Raw genomic sequence first — 17,843 nt, 5'->3', positions numbered from 1 at the left:
AATACAACAGGCGGTCCACAGAGTGCACGCACGTGGCTTCACTCAAAACAATGCTGGAGCCGGCCCTGAGTCCCAGAGAAGCACACACTTGCCTGAACATGGTGCGGGATTATTTTTAAAGAGATACACGTACCTGTAGTAACTACGGGAAGTGTATACTCGTGATTCCGCGAGGGTAAATTTATAATACACTCGCAATCCTGCGAGGGTTAATTTACTTACACGTGCAAGTGTGCACGGAATACTACACGTGCTTACGTGGAAGCACGGGAGGAAAATAAACTCGCGATTGTGCGAGGAAATAATTTAAAGTACACGTGCAAATGTGCACGGGAAGTTACACGTCCATATGTGCACGGAAGGAAAATAAACCTGCGATTCTGCGAGGATTAATTTTACACGTGCTCATATGGAGCACAGGAGGTTATACGTGCATATGTGCAAGTATAAATGCAAGCCTGAGTTTGTAATAAATGTCTCTCATTGCACCTTCCCGAGAGTCCGTGCCTCATTCACTGCACCCTCACTGGCTGTTTGCTGAAACACAAAGCCATGGGCTGATCCCGACTGCCTCTGGGTGACCTCCTGCACCGCAGCACTGCCCTTCCACTGACGTTTCTTCCTCCTGATATGCAGAATGCACCTCCCAAGTTGTCCTTTTCAGTTATTATTTTTTTTTCCCCTCTCTGGCCTCTTCCCACTACCATGGAAAGCTCGACTATCTCAGAAACTGCTCTGCAGGCAGGGACCCCAACCCGTCAGACTTCTTGTGGTCTTTAGCCTGACCAGAGAGAAGTAACCTCACCATGGACTCCTTATGCACCCATGGATGTTGAGAGACAGAGTGTTTCCCTTGTACACACAGACGCAGGAGTCACTGTGTCCCTCTGACCTCCTGCTGCCACTCCAGGGGGCTGGGAGGCACCTCAGCCCTGCCATTTGTCACCCTTCTCTGCACTTACATGAGATGCCTCATGGCATAAAGAATGGACACGGGATCTTCTGTTCCAGGAAGCACATCCCAGTGCTACATTCAGGTGGTTCCCCAAAGGATGTTACTCTCAACATGAAATCACATCAAGACACTGTCTGTCCCACTGACCTTCATGGAACCCCAAGGAATAGCTGATGGTGTTTCTGCTCACTCGGGTTCATCACCTCAGAAGCACTTTGTGCGTTTGTTTACATCTTGTCTACACAATGCAAACATGGACATCTGACCTACTCATTAGTTGTGCTGCCAGGGAGGGACAAAGAACCTCTTCAAGCTGAAGTGAGAAGCCAGTGCTGGAAATGGTGGTTGTGAGAGGCCGGTCCGTGACAATTGACCTGCAGCAGGTTCTCTAGGGTGTCCAGTGGACACGGGCACAACCACTCAGTGAGTAAATTATTTACATTATATATGCCATGCAGAAGATTATGGGCAGTTTATTGCTTCATAAAACAGCCATTCATTAGTTGCCACACTGAATCCTTGATCTCCTTGTTCCTCACACTGTAGATGAGGGGGTTCACTGCTGGAGGCACCACTGAGTACAGAACAGACATCACCAGATCCAGAGATGGGGAGGAGATGGACGGGGGCTTCAGGTGGGAAAATATGATAGTGCTGGTAAACAGGGAGACCACGGCCAGGTGAGGGAGGCAGGTGGAAAAGGCTTTGTGCCGTCCCTGCTCAGAGGGGATCCTCAGCACGGCCCTGAAGATCTGCACATAGGACACCACAATGAACACAAAACAGCCAAATGCCACTGAGAAAGAAATCACAAGAACCCAGACTTCCCTGAGGTAGGTGTCTGAGCAGGAGAGCTTGAGGATCTGGGGGATTTCACAGAAGAACTGGCCCAGGGCATTGCCCTTGCAGAGTGGTAGTGAAAATGTATTGGCCGTGTGCAGCAAAGCATGGAGAAACCCAGTGGCCCAGGCAGCTGCTGCCATGTGGACACAAGCTCTGCTGCCCAGGAGGGTCCCGTAGTGCAGGGGTTTGCAGATGGCAACGTAGCGGTCGTAGGACATGACTGTGAGGAGCCAATACTCTGCTGAAGCTAAAAAGACAAACAGAAACACTTGGGCAGCACATCCTGTGTAGGAGATGGCCCTGGTGTTCCAGAGGGAATTGGCCATGGACTTGGGGACAGTGGTTGAGATGTAGCCCAGGTCAATGATGGAGAGGTTGAGGAGGAAGAAGTACCTGGGGGTGTGCAGGTGCTGGTCCCAGGCTATGGTGGTGATGATGAGGCCGTTGCCCAGGAGGGCAGCCAGGTAGATGCCCAGGAAGAGCCAGAAGCGCAAGAGCTGCAGCTCCCGTGTGTCTGTGAACGGCAGGAGGAGGAACTGGGTGATGGAGCTGCTGTTGGACATTTGCTGATTTTGGCTATGGGGGCTATCACAGAAGAAAAAGACAGTGAGAATTTTTGGGAGATTTCTCTGAGCAAAGTCTAAGCCATTTCTCACACCCCCCCCCCCCTGCTCCACACCCCTTGTCCTTTTCCAGACCTTCCCTCAGCTCCGTGTCTGAGCCCTGGGTGGTGCTGGCTGGAGGGGCCGTGAGGAGCAGGGCCTGTGCCCGCTGGCTGCTGAGGAGTCAGCCCTGCTCTGCAGCAGTGGGGTCATGGGAACGGGGGGCAGGGGCCAGAACTGGGGTTCAGCTTTGTCACATGAAGCTGCTCCTGGTGCAGAAATACCTGTCAGCATCTGCACTCCCAGGGAGAAGGAAATGAGGTGGCAGAAGGCGTTTTGAGAGGTTTGGGGTTTTTTACAGCTCCTTCTCCCCTCTCACCCTGGGGAATGTTCTTGGATGTCAGAAACCATCAGTATTTCTGCTGCACTCAGGGAGAACAGAGTGAGTCCTGCAAGGCAAGAGGATGCCTGTGGGTCAGTGCAGAGTGAGGGGAGCTGGTCTGTCCCTCTGTCTTGCTCCAGCTGCCCTGGGCTGACACCTTTCTGAGATGGAGGGTGATCACACTCCCATGGTACCCTGAAAAGCCACCAGACACTGCTGAGAGCTGAGGGATCCACCTCAGACCACTACACATCTCACTGCTTTCTAAGGTCTCAGCAGCCCACGTTTAGCCCAGGGCAGAAGTAGCTCATTTCACAAACCAAACAGAATTTTGACTGTCGCACCATTTCTGTGCTTCTCCTTGAGACTTTCAGATAGCATAGATGATATAGGATGGGTTTGCATCCCGGAGGGGAGCTCGCAGCTGGGATGGAAACCTCATGCAGATAGCCAAGTGTCCGAATGATGGCATTTGATTCCGGGAGATTCAGCCCCACAGACTGCATTGCCCACAGCCCACAGGTCAGAGCAAAGCTGGGACACGTGTGCCCATGGACACACCTGCAGGAAAGGACCCCCAAGATCAGGCTGTGACTCTGCAGCTGAAACTGCCATCCCCAGAGAGCCTGACAGCAAGAACAAGACCCCAACAGCAGTGACCCAGAGCAGGGGAGCAAGAAGGAAAATGCGGTGAGGGTGGGTGTGAGAGAGGCCAGGGCAGGGGCAGCCGGGCACTCAGACAGCGTCCCCCTTCCCCAGCTGTGCAGCCACCTCCCAGACACCAACAGTGCCGGGCAGCTGCTCTCAGCCCCTGTGCTCTGCAGAGGAACTGGAGCTCTGGCTGCACAGGAGCTGCTTCATGCCTTGGAGCCCCCGGCCCTGAGGGCAGAGGCTTTGCTGGGTGGGACAGGAGGCCAGGGGGCTGCTCACAGGAGGGATCTGACCTGCAGGGGGTCAATCAGAGATTTCTACATCCTCCCTCCCACAAGAGCTCTGGTTTGTCTCCTCCTTCCGAGATCATGTCCCTGCTGCCAGGAGATTTTCCTCCTGGGAGGTGATTCCCTGTCCCATGTCTTTTCCCTGTCAGCGCTCACAGACCCCATCCCAAACTCTGTGCGCTCACCCTGGCCCTACAGACACCTGCCTGTTTGCAGGGCACCGCCTGGGAGCATCTTCCTCCTGTTTGCAGGGTGAAAACAAAGACAGGTGGGTGATCCTGCTGGGTCCAGCAAAGGCGATGCTGCATCTGTCCATGGGCAGAGGAGTGGATGAAGGCTCATCAGGAGGCTCCTATCAGACCTACTGACGAAGTTACAGCTGAGTGGTCTCCATGACTTGTTCAACTATGAGAGCTCCTTTTCCATTTCTCCTCTCAAATTCCCCAAGAGAAACAAATGGAAAATAAGGACTTGGGAAAGCTCCTTATCTTTACTGTAATCCCTTCCTTTACCTTCTCCTTGAAAAAGCCCATTAGAAATGTCCCTCTGAAGGTGCAGCAGAGAAACTCACCTCTATATAACATGTTTTCTCTGCACTAGAGAAACTGCAACGTCCCTCCTGACAGATGCCACAGCTTGTGGAATGTTCCAGCTTTAGCATCTCTCCAGGAACTGTAGTTGAATTGGGCTGTAGCCAGAGACTTACTCTTCTCAGGGCTGTGAAGATTTCTCTCCCAGTGACCTCTCAGCATCCTCCACCCCATGTTGTCTTTCCCCTCTCTGTGCCTGTCTCCTGTGCCCTCGGTGCTGCAGGCAGAGCCCTCAGCCCTGCTGCGTGTGCAGAGGAGCTGCTCCTGGGCAGAGCTGTCTCTCTGCAGCGCTGCCGCTGCCATGAGCTCCCTGTGTCCCAGGAGCCCAGCCCAGCTCAGCAGGCCAGGAGCAGCCCATGATGTCCCTTTCTCTGTCCCCTCTGGGCTCCTCCAGGTGTCCCTGGGGCACCTGCTGTGAAACAGGCTCAAGTCATCACTGATGTTCCCTCCTTATGCTGGGCAGAAACACTTATTTCCAACAGTGTATTTTCCCTCTCAGAGGCAAAGTTACCTCTAATTATCATCTTTTTTAATTTTTTGTCTTATTATTAGTCAGGACACCCAGAAAGTGACAGGGAGGGATCTTCGTTACCCATGCTGAAGGAAGGGATTCAGCTGTGTCGGTGGAGGCTTTTCCTCCTGCATTTCTATTCCCAGCACTTGAAGGACACTCAGCTCTGCCATCCCTGCCACACACCTACAGGAGGTGGGATTCCTTCCTCTTGCCTTTGTATAGGAGCTCTCAAAATAGACACACAAAGAAGCATATCAGCATATCAGTCTTCCAGGCCTTTGTGCTTCCAGGCAGAACTCTGGAGGACAACAACTGTGGTGGATGGGGATCAAGCCAGGGGTTTCATGAGCAAACTGCAGCCTTACCAGCTCTTGGGACCAGAGGGTTTGCATCCAAGAGTGCTGGGAGAGTGTTTTTCCCCAGTTGATGCTGGTCTGGTATGATCCCAGAAGGAAATGCACTCAGAGTCTGAGGTATTGTTTAAAATGCTGTTCATTAGGTCTGGCTCTACAAGAGGGGTATCACAGAGGCAATCTGTGTCCCTCTGGATGGTGGAAACCCAGATGGTGTAGCACTGAACAAGCTTCCGAACATCCACTGCCAGGAGGTGCCCCATGTCTTGTCAAAGCACTGTGACAGTTTTGGATTGTATGAGGTGAGGTGGGGCAGCTTGCTGAGCTGTGGTGTTTCAGCTGAAGGATACAGGGTCTGCTGGAGAGAGTCCCAGGGAGAGTGAGGACAGAGGGATCCCCCCGTGTGAAGGATCAGCTCAGATCTATGGAGCTGCTCAATGACATGGGCAACAGGTTGATTTATCTTGTGTGAGTGAGGATGACAGAGAAGTTGGTCAGGATGACACTGTTTCGGCAGTGAGCACTTTGAACATGTGATAGAAGAATTCCCCCATGGATACCGATGCAAAGTGTCTCCTGAGGAGGTGTGGACAGACAGGAAAAGCAGATTCAGCTCCAGCAGATCCCCACCACAGATGACCTGTGTCCATCAGTGCCAGCCCCTCTCCTCAGACCAGAACAAGAGTCCTGCTCCAGCAACAGAGCAGCCTGACCCCAATGAGTGTCTGCAGAAAGAGGTTTCTCTTGCTCCTGGATTCCTCCCTGCAGGCACAGAAATGCTGCCTTGCTCTTCTCCAGGGACATCCCTTTCCCCAGGTGAGGGTGTCCAGCCTGGCCTGGCCGGCTGGTCCTGGTTCCCTCCCTGTGCTCCCCACAGGGCCCTGAGCTGGCCATGCTGCTCTGCAGAGCGAGGGGCTGTGGTGCCCTGGGGCCATGGGTGACTCTGCTCTGGCCACGCTGGTTGGGCTGGGAAACAGACCCAGCTGGATGAGGATCACTGCTGCTGAGCCCTTTCCATCTTCCCAGCTGGCTCAGGAGCCCAGGACAAGGCTGGGCAGGACCATGGGGTGTCTCTCATGGCACAAAGGGCAGGGGAGGGCTGAACCAAGATGGTGTCCTGAAACATTCTCCAGTCTGACATCTTTTGGCATCCTGGCTCCTCACAGCCTGTCCTGGCATTGAAGGGCCCTTGTTACCCTGTGCCCTCCTCAGGTTCACCTCTTCCTCTGGGACACCTGCATGATCACTCCTTTGACCAGGACTGTTTTGTTTAACCCAGCGGGCAGCTGAACATCACACACAGCCCTTCTCTTCCTCCCTCCAGCCCAGTGGGATGGGAGAGGGAATCAGGAAAGAAAGAAACATCTTGAGTTAAAATGAAGACAGTTTAATGACACAGAAAGGCAAAACAATAACAATAGCAACAATAGCTACAATAGCTACAACAGTAACAATAGCTGCAACAGCTGCAACAAATATAATAATGATAATTAATAAAATAATTATAGTAATAGTAATAGTAATTATAATAATAATGATGGCAGTAGTAATTGTAGTAATTGCAAAAATGGTAATAATAAACAGGAGATATAAACCAAGTCACGCACAATGCAATTGCTCACAACCCATTGAGTGACACCCAGCCAGATCCCAAACAGCGGTTCCCCAGATAACTTTTCTCTAGTTTACATAGCAAGCATGACATCATATGGTGTGGAATATCCCTTTGGCCACTTGGGCCAGCTGTCCTGCCTGTGCCCCTCCCAGCTTCTTGTGCATCTCCAGCCTCCTTGCTGAAAAGTCCTTGGTTTGGGATAAACATGGCTTAGCAACCACCAAACATCCCTGTGCTATCAACATTCTTCTCAGGTTAAATCCAACACACCGCACCCTACCAGCTACTAGGAAGAAAATTAACCCTCTCCCAGCTGAAACCAGGACAGTGCCCGCCCCCCCCCCCCCGCCTTTATTCTGTACCATCTGTGTTGTGCCCGGGTCCCACACTCTCCAATACTTTCCAGTTAATCAACAGCACTTTCTTATCTCTGGATATACACACAGATTTCATTCCTCAGTCTATAGGCCACGCCTCTAAAATGTCCAATGAGTTCATGTGGTCCATGGCTTTGGGCTCCAGGGGTCATAAGAGTCTGTCAGGACAGGAGAGATGGTCTTTGCTGTTGGACTGTTGTGTCCTGTGTCCAGAGCTCGTAGCTGGTGTATCTGTCCCAGCCAGGGACAGTGTGTGAGTCTGGGTGGGCAGCCAGTGGCACCTCAGGGAGATCCTCTGACAGCGCCTGGCAGCTCCGCTCCTCTCCAGGATGCATCTGCCACTGCTGGTGGGACAGCGCCAGGCAGATCAGTCACAGACGTGTCCCTGTCTTTTGGGATGTGTGCGACCAAGAAGGGAGCTCTTCATCCAGGCCTTGGTACCTCACAAATCCCCCTGGGACCCTGAGCTAAACCCCAACCATAACCACTTCCACTGACACCACTGCCTAAGCCCTAACCTAACACTTATCCATCCCTTACCCTAACCCTAATCCTAACCCCTGCACGTCAAACTTACCCTACACCTATCATTCACCTAAAACTAATCATAACATTCACCCAAACATCACCCTGACCATACCTCTTGCACAAAATCTAACCTAAACCAAACCCCTGCTAACCCTAAAACTAAACCTAACCCTAGCTTTCCCCTAACTCTTACCTGAAATATCACCCTAATGTTACCACTAACCCTAACCCATAACCTCAGCCTAACCCTAAAACTAACCCCAACCCATCATACTAACACCAGCCTTAAACCAAACACTACACTAAACCAAGCCCTAACCCTAACTCCTAACCTGTCACTCTTACGACTGACTCTAACCCTAAACTAACCCTAATTCAAACCCTAACCCATTATCCTAACCCTAAAGCTATCCCGACCCCTAACGCCTTACACTAATCCTCACGACTTACACTAAGACTACCCCCTAACCACTAACCAGAATTGCAACCCTTAATGCCAACCCCAACCTCCATCTCCAATATAAATCTAAAACCTCACTCTGACCATTCCACTATCACTACTGCCTAACACTAACCCTAAACCTAATGCTAACCGCATCTCTAACTCTAACCTAAAGCTAAAGCTAAAACGTAATCCTAACTCTAACCTAAAACATAAAACTAACCCCTAATGCTAACTCCAACCCTACATTCTAACCATCTTCTAAACCTAACTCTAATACTTACCCATAATCCTAACTCTAACCCTAACCCTAGTCCTACCCTTCAACCCTAATATTAAAACCTAACCCTAACTGCTTACACTAACACTATTCCCTAACTCTGAAACCTAATGCTTAGTCCTAACACTAATCTAATCCTAACTATAAACCTCATCTAAAGCCCTAACCATAAGTCTAACTGTAAACACCATCCTCTAACCCTAATCTAACCCTAACCCTAAATCTAATCTGAAACTTAACCTTAATTCAAACACTGAATTCTAAAACTAACCCCTAACCTTAACCACTTCCACTGACTCAACTCCCTGGCCCCTAAATCTAATCCTAACTGTAAATCTAAAACTAACCACTAACCATAACTCTTACCTGAACACTAACTAAAGCCAAAATGTAAATCCAAACCCTAACTCTAACCCGAAATCTAACCCTAGTACCTAAACCTACTCCTAACCACTACTCTGTACCCCCAACCCATAACACTAACCCAATACTTACCAAAAGCCTAATCCTTATCCTAAACCCTAACCCTGACTCTAATCTGAACCCCAAACCCCTGTCTCGAAACCTAACTCTACCCCCTAATCCCAAACCCTAACTGCAACCCTAACCCGTCATTCTAACCTTAACCCTATACGCATCCCTTACCCTACCCCCTTACAGTAATCCTAACCACTTATAATAACGCTACTCCCTAACCCTAAATAAACCCCTACCACTAACCCTAACACTAACCTAAAACTAATAAACCCCTACCACCAACCCTAACACTAACCTGAAACTAATCTGTCACCCCAAGACCTTACCCCAATTCTAACCCTAACCCTAACTCCTAACCCTAAGCCTAACCCTAACAGTAAGCCTGACCCTATCCTGAAAACTAACCCCTAACCCTATCTCAAATGCCTAACCCCAAGCACTAACAATAGGCCCTTACCCCTAAACCTAACCTGTACTCTAGCCCTGACCCTGACTCTACCTCTACTCCCTAACCCTAATCTAAACCTAACCCTAAACCTTATCCAACACTAACCCTTATGTAAATGATAACCCTAGTGCTAACCCTAACTCTAAATGCAATCCTAACTCTTAAACCTAACTTAACCCTTAAACTAAGCCCTAACTTGTACCCTAACGCTAACCTTAACTGTAATTCCTAACTCTAACTCCAAGTCTAACCCTAAACATCTAACGCTAACTCTACCCCTAACCAAAACCGTAACACCAGACCCTAACTCTAACTCTTCCCCCAACTGGTAATGCGAACTCTAACGCTAACCATCATCTAACCCTAGCTGAAACCCTAACCCTAAGCCATAATTGCTAACCCTAGCCCTATCCTTAACTATAATACTAACTCATCTCCCTAATCACTAACCCTTCCCCTAATCCAAAAAACTAACCCGCAACCATAACCACATATATGAACATTCATCGCTAAACCTCAACCCTGATCCTAACCTCTAAACCATAACTCTAACCCTAACCTAATCTCTATACCATCCCCAAACCCTAATCCTATTCACAACCTAATCCTAAATGTAAGCCTACCCCCTAACACCTATCCCTAAAAAAATGTAACCATAATGCTTAACCCATACCCTCACTCTAATCCTAAATCAAAGCCTGAGTCTAAGCCTAAACTCAAACCCTAACCCTACCTCTAACTTTAATCATAAATCTAAATCTAAATCTCAACTTAACCATAACCCTATCCCTGTCCCTAACCCATAAACCTAACCTGTAAACCTAACCACTTCAACTGACCCTAAAACTACACCCTAACCCCAAAACCGAACAGTATTCCAACCCATACCCTAACCTTAATCCTAACCCCTACCACTAATTCTAACCATAAATCTAAAACTGAGCCATAACCCTGACTCTAACAGTAACCCTAAACTCTAACCCCAATACTAAACTCTAACCCTAACCTAACACTAACTCTATCACTAACCTAGCCTTAATGGTAAGCCCTAACTAACCTAACCTAACGCTAATTCTAACCTGAAATCTCCACCTAACCCCTAAATTCACCTCTAAACCAAACCTTAAACCTAAACATAACCCTAATCTAATCCTAGCCCCATTCATATCCCTAGCCTATGAACCTAGCCACCAGCCGTAAGCACTTAGACTAAAATTAACACTAACGCAACCCCATTAACTAACCCTAACCATTAACTCAACCTCTAAGCCTAACCCTAAAGCCTAACCTAAATGTATGCCTAATCTAATGCTAAATCCTAACCCATCATTCTAACTATAACCCTAAACCCCTATCCCAAAAATAACACTAACACTACCTCTAACCCTAACCCAGTGTCCTAGCCCTAACCCTTCAATGTAAATTGAAAACCTAAAACTAACCATTCAAATAACAAAACTCCCTAAGCCGTAACCCTAACACTTATCCATCCCTATCCATCCCTTACCCTAACCATAATCCTAACCCCTAAACCTAAAACTTACCCTACACCTATCATTCACCTCACCATAACATTCACCCAAACATCACCCTGACCATACCTCTTGCACAAAATCTAACCTAAACCAAACCCCCTCAACCCAAAAACTAACCCTAGTATAACCCTAAACCTAAGCCTATCCCTACCCCTAACCTTAACCACTTACACTAAAACTAACCCTAACTCTACCCTTACCCTAAGTCAAACCACTGAAAGCTTACCCTAATGCGACCTCTAACCCTAACCCATAACCCTAGCCTAACCCTAAAACTAACCCTAACCCATCATACTAACATCAGCCTTAAACCAAACACTAACTTAAAACAAGCCCTAAACCAAATCCTAACCTGCAACTCTTACAACTGACTCTAACCCTAAACTAACCCTAATTCAAACCCTAACCAATTATCCTAACCCTAAAGCTATCCCAACCCCTAACCCCTAAACCTAACCCATTAACACTAATTCTAACGACTTACACTAACACTACCCCCTAACCACTAACCAGAATTGCAACCTTTAATGCCAAAACCAACCTCCATCTCCAATATAAATCTAAAACCTCACTCTGACCATTCCACTATCACTACTGCCTAACACTAACGCTAACCCTAGTGCTAACCCCATCCCTAAGTCTAACCTAAATCTAAAGCTACAACGTAATCCTAACTCTAACCCAAAACATAAAACTAACCCCTAACGCTAACTCCAACCCTACATTCTAACCCTCTTCTAAACCTAATCTAACTTTAATACTTACCCATAATCCTAACTCTAACCCTAACCCTAGTCCTATCCTTCAACCCTAATATTAAAACCTAACCCTAACTGGTTACACTAACACTATTCCCTAACTCTGAAACCTAATGCTTAGCCCTAACACTAACTATATCCTAACACTAATTTAATCCTAACTGTAAACGTAACCCTAACTGTAAATCTAGAAGTAACAACTAACCCTAACGCTAACCTGAACACGAACCAGACCCTAAATGTAAATCCAAACTCCATCCTAACCCCAAAACATAACACTATTCCAACCCATACCCTAACCTTACCCCTAACCTCTACCACTAACTCTAACCATAAATCTAAAACTGAGCCCTAACCCTGACTCTAAACCTAACAGAAACCCTAAACCCTAACCCCAATACTAAACTCTAACCCGAAACTATCACTAACTCTATCACTAACCTAACCTTAATGGTAAGCCGAAACCAACCTAACCTAACCCTAACCTAGACCCAACACTAACCCTAATTCTAAACTGAAATCTACACCTAACTCCTAAATTCACCTCTAAACCAATCTTTAACCTAAACACAACCCTAATCTAATCCTAGCCCCATTCATACCCCTAGCCCATGAACCCAGCCACCAACCGTAAGCACTTAGACTAAACTTAACACTAACCCAACCCTAATATCTCACCCTAACCATTAACTCAACCTCTAAGCCTAACCCTAAAGCCTAACCTAAACCTATCTCTAATCTAATGCTAAATCCTAACCCATCATTCTATGATACACTTTAACCCTAAACCGCTATCCCAAAAATAACATTAACACTATCTCTAACCCTAACTCATTGTCCTATCCCTAACCCTTCAATATAAATCTAAAACCTAAACCTGACCATCCAAATAACAAAACTCCTAACCCCAACATCTAACTCTAATGCAACCCCCTTACCCCAACCCTAATCCTAATCCCTATCTTTAACTCAAATCTTAACTCTAAGTCTAAAATCTAAGCCTAATTCTATCCCTAAATCTAATCAAAATTATAATGGTAACCCCTAAGCTGACCTCTAATCCTTACCCCTAACCCTAACACTAATTCTAACTCTAACCCCTAACACTCACCCCTAACCTAACCTAACTGTAATACTTACAAATAGTGCTAACCTTAACCATATTCCTACCCTTTCCCCCGAAACATGAAGTCTAACTGCTTATACTAACACTATTCCCTAACCCCTAACCTTAATCCTTACCTCTAACACTAACCTTAATACTAACCTTTACCACTAACCACATCCCTACCCATAAACCCTAAACCTAATCCTCATCAAACCCTAATAATAACCCTAACACTACCCCTAACACCTATCCCTAAATCTAAACCTCTAATGTTAGTCCAGTCACTTACTGTAATCCTAAAGCAAAGGCTGCATCTAAGACCAACCTCTAACCCTAACTCTGAAATGAATTCAATGCCCTAACCCTGATGCTAACCCTAAACCTTAATCTAACCCTACCCCTAAATCTAACCCCAAAACTTAACTCTACCCCTAAGACAACTCCAGAACCCCTAACACTAACTCTAATCCAACCATTACCCTAAACCAAATCCTAAAACTTAAGCCTAAATGTAAACCTAAATACTAATCCTAAATCTAATCCTAAAATTTAAGTCAAACCCCTAACTCTAACCCTAAGACTAACATCACATAAATAGAAATCCAAACCCTAATCTAACAATACCCCCAACCCAAAATCTAACGCTAACATCAAACACTAACTCTAACCTTTCTCCCTAACTGGTAATGCTACCCAATAATCGACTCCAATCTAACCCTAAAAGGAACTGTAACCTTAAACCTAAGTCCTAACCACGTATCCTAGCCATAATCTTATCCTTCAATCTAACCCTAATTCTTCTCCCTAATACCTAAGTCTAACACCAACTCCCTAAAGCTGACTCTAAAGCTCAGCCCTAAACCTTAACCCTAACCCTAGCCAGTAACCATCAATCTAAACCTCACCCTTACTCGAGCAATAACCCCTAAACCCTGAAACTAACCCTACCTAACCCTAACCAGTTCCACTAACCGTAACACTACTCCCTAATATAAACATGATAACCCTAATGCTGATGCCTAACACTAACTATAACCTTAATGGTAAGCCTAAACCCTAATACTAACTCTAACCCTAACTTGAAACCTAGTTCTAACACTAAACCTAAACCCTAACCTTAACCTAACCATAACCCTATCACTAACCTAACTTTAACCACAACCCTTAAACCAACCTAACCCAACACTAACCCTAACATGAAATCTAACCCTAACCTGACCTCTAAACAGAATCCTAAGCCTAACTCTAACCCTAACTCTAGCCTCACCCCTAAACCTAATCTCCTATACTAATCTTAACCATTTACAATAACAGTACTCCCTAACCATGAACCCGAACCCCTATCTCCAACAGAATTCTAAAACCTAACCCTAACCACCTTTTCTAACACGACTGCCTAACTCCTAAACTTTAATCTAACCCTTACCCTAATCCTAATTATATTTCCTATCCCTAACTCTAACCCCAACCCCTAAATCTTACCCCAAGCCCCAACTCCTACACCTAAGCTACTCCTAACTATGTCCACTAATGCTACTCCCTCAACCCTAAGTCTAACCCTACATTCTACCCAATTCTCTTCACCCTAAGAGAATGCTAATGCAAACACCTACCTCTAACTCCAACTCTAAACCTAATGCTTAGCCTTCTTAGTGTAATCACAAATCTAAGCCTCAACCTAAAACCAAACTCTACCCCTAACCCAAACCCAAAAGCCCTAACCTTAATTCTAACCCTAATCCTAATCAAACCCTGACCCTACCCCTAACTCTTACCCTAAACCTGACTCTAAACATAACCTTAACCCTAGCCCTACCTCCTAAAACTAACCCCTAACCCTAACCACTTCCACTGACACTACTCTCCAACTCCAACACTAATCAAATCCTACCCCTAATACTTGAACACCTAACCCAAACCCCAATGCAAACACATACCCGAACCTCAAACCCTACCTCTCAGACTAATCCCTAGCTCCTAACTCTAGCACCAACCATAACGCTTAACCCTAAAGCCTAACTCTAACACATAACCCTAATCCTCAACCTCATCTAACTCAAACAAACTAATTCTAACCCTAACTCTGACCCCTTGCCCTACCTTTAACCCTATTTCTAACCCTAAATGTAACCCTTCCCCCTAACCCTAGCTCAAACCCCTAACCCCAAAATCTAACCCAACCCCCTAATTCCTAAGCCTAACCCTACCTGTAACTCCTAACACTTACCTTTACCCTAAATCTAACCCTATACATTAACCCTAACACGTAACCCTAACCTAAACCTCATATAACCCAAACACAAACTCCTAACCCTAACCCTTAATGCTATACTCTAACCTCTTGCCTAAAGTTCAATCCCAGCTCTAAGACTAACTCTAACCCAATACCTGACCCATAACCCTCACTCTAAACCCTAACCCCAAATACTAACCCTAACCATGCTCCATAAGCCTATCCCAAACTCTAACCCTAACTCTGTCCCCTAACCCAAAACCTTATCTAACACTAACCCTCAAACTTATCTAAAACCTAACCCTCATTTAAATGCTAAACCTAAACCAAATTCTAACCCTAACTCTCAATCTAACCCTAACTTAACCCTTAAATTAAGCCCTAATTTTTACCCTAACTCTAACTTTTACTGTAAATCCTAACCCTAAGTCTAAACCTGAAACCTAATGCTAACTCTAGCCCTAACCAAAGCCCTAGCACCAAACCCTAACAATAACCCTAATCTAACCCTAAGCCTAACTATAACCATAACCCTAAGTCCTAACTGCTTACTATAACCCTGTCCTTAACTCTACTTCTAACTCTAACCACAAAAACAAAACCCTAACACTTATTCTAAACCTAACTCCTAAACCTTAACCCCAACCCTAGCCTGCAAGCCTCATTCTAAACCTCATACTTACTTTAACAATAACCCCTACACCTTAACACTAACCCAAATCCTATCCCTACAACTAATTCTTTTCCCTAAGGCTAAGTCTAACCCTACCTCTAACTAGGCCTCGAAAACTAACCACTAACCCTAACCGCAAACCCTAATCCTAACTATAACCCTAACCCCTAAACCTACCTGTAATCTAAACCTAACCTGAAACCTTACCTAATGCTAACTCTAACTCTACACCCAAACCCCTAACCCACATCTAAGTCTCACCATACACCTTATCTCAACCTAACACTACTCCCAATCCCTATCTGGTAACTCTAATCCTGACCTTGTGCTTTACCCAAAGCCCTATCTATCCCTAAATCTGATGAAACACTAGCCCCCTCTGACGCTAATAACCTCCTAACTCTAACCTGTAGCACTAACTCTCAACCTAACATATCCTCTAACCCTAGCCCCTAACCCTAACACTGAAACCTAACCCTAAACACTAATCCTAACTTGAAACCTAACTAATACACACTAGCCAAGAAACAATCACCAACAAATGATAACCCTAAGCAAAACTCTGATCCCGGTCCTAACCGCTAACCCCAGCTCTACCCCAAATTCCAACCCTTACTCTATCCATCGCTCTACCACTAACTCTTAACCCTAAACACTATTCCAAGCACTACCAGACCCCTAATCCTAATCCCAAACCCAAAATCTAACCATTTGCCTTATCCACAAACTATACCACTAACTACAATGCCAATTCCTCATCCCTAACCCTACCTAATCCTAACCACTAACACTAACTCTAAACCTAAACCATAAACCTACCTCTAACCAAAACCCAACCTCAAATCTGTCCCTACCCCTAACCCTAACTACTTACCATAATACTCTTCACTATTCCGAAGTCTAACCCTAGCACCTAACAGCAAACTGTAACTTTAATCCTAATCCTAACCCCTAAACCTAACTTTAACCCTATCACTAACTCAAACCCTAAACACTAAAGCTAAACCCAAGCCTTCATTCTAACCCTTACCCACAGTCTGTAACCCTAATGCTAAACCTCATTCTAACCCTGAGCAGCACTCTTCTGTCTCCTCCATCTCCTCCTTTTCTTCCTCTTGAGGGGGCAGTTGGGCTCTGTGTCCAGACAGGTCCTGGGGCCTGACACTTGCACCACGGGCCTGATCTTTCGGTGCTGACAGCTGGGTGCCTCCCTGCCACCGCTGGGACCCTTGCCTGCCACCTCCTTCCCCCGGGGGACACTGAGCCCTCCTGCGAGATTCTTCTTCTTCTTCCCTGGGGGCTGGAGACTTGATCCTTGTCCTTCAGAGCCAGAGCACAGGGGCTGCTGTCTGCTCCACGGGGCTGCTTACACTGCCTCTTTTTGGAGAAACCAGCGGTGACCTGGCTGGGCTCCTTCTCGCTGCTGCAGGGAGGAAGGTGGTGCGAAGGGTGGGCAGTGGAACAGGTTGTCACGGGGAGGCTGAGAGCCAAAGGGCTGAGCTGAGGATGAAGCTGAAGGTCGGCTTTTCAGGATTTGGCCAATGGAGAGCAGACGAGGACAGCCTGCAGAACAGGAAAAGAGGCTGACATGATCTGAAGGCCACGTAAGGAGCAGGAGCCCCCCTCTTCCTCCACACTCCACAGTGCACAAGCACAGCACCCAACTGCTCCCATCTTAGCCAATCCAAGAGAACAGGACAGGTGGCTGCTGAAATCACTCCCGCGGGCCACCTGCCATGTCAGACAGTTGCCTCCTGGACTACTGGCCTTGCTGCTGTGCAGGAGCCTGGGAGCGACTGGCACCACTTACCTCGACTTGTCAAAAGGCCAAGGAGTTGGGGTGGGTGGTGTCCATGGGGTAGGTGTGGGTGGCAAATTGTGAATGAAGTGGTGTGCAATGGTCACTTCTGCTCGTCTTCCACAGGATGCTGCGCTGCAGTTATTGACATGAAAAAAAACCAACAAACTTGGTGATCTAAAGAAAAGAGGTTTCCATGAGCCAAGAGAAGAAAATAAGAAGATGAGCCCAGGGAAAAAGGAAGGGTAAAGACACAGAAGGGGAGAGGAAAGTGGGGGGTGGTCAACAAATCAGAAGTGTTTTCTCTTAGAAGCAGAAACGAAAAAAGGAAGGAAGGAAATTTAAACAACAGAAACGCCAGCACACTGTTCTGAGCCCGGTTTGCACAGCGGCA

General features: G+C 46.7%; 1 protein-coding gene across 1 annotated transcript; it reads right to left on the bottom strand.

Annotated features, from left to right (window-relative positions):
* Positions 1 to 1,428: 1,428 nt before the first annotated feature.
* LOC308044968 (olfactory receptor 14C36-like) lies at positions 1,429 to 2,361 on the bottom strand (the record flags this gene model as incomplete). The annotated part of the gene is made up of 1 exon (XM_080351960.1): positions 1,429 to 2,361. One exon carries the CDS (start codon positions 2,359 to 2,361, stop codon positions 1,429 to 1,431), a length of 933 nt encoding a protein of 310 aa, XP_080208086.1.
* Between the last annotated feature and the right edge of the window lie 15,482 nt (positions 2,362 to 17,843).

The sequence above is a fragment of the Nesoenas mayeri genome (assembly GCF_963082525.1).
Source record: "Nesoenas mayeri genome assembly, chromosome: 12".
Lineage (NCBI taxonomy): Eukaryota > Metazoa > Chordata > Aves > Columbiformes > Columbidae > Nesoenas > Nesoenas mayeri.
The sequence above is the reverse complement of the archived record's forward strand: the minus strand, read 5'-3'. Positions and strand labels throughout refer to the sequence as shown.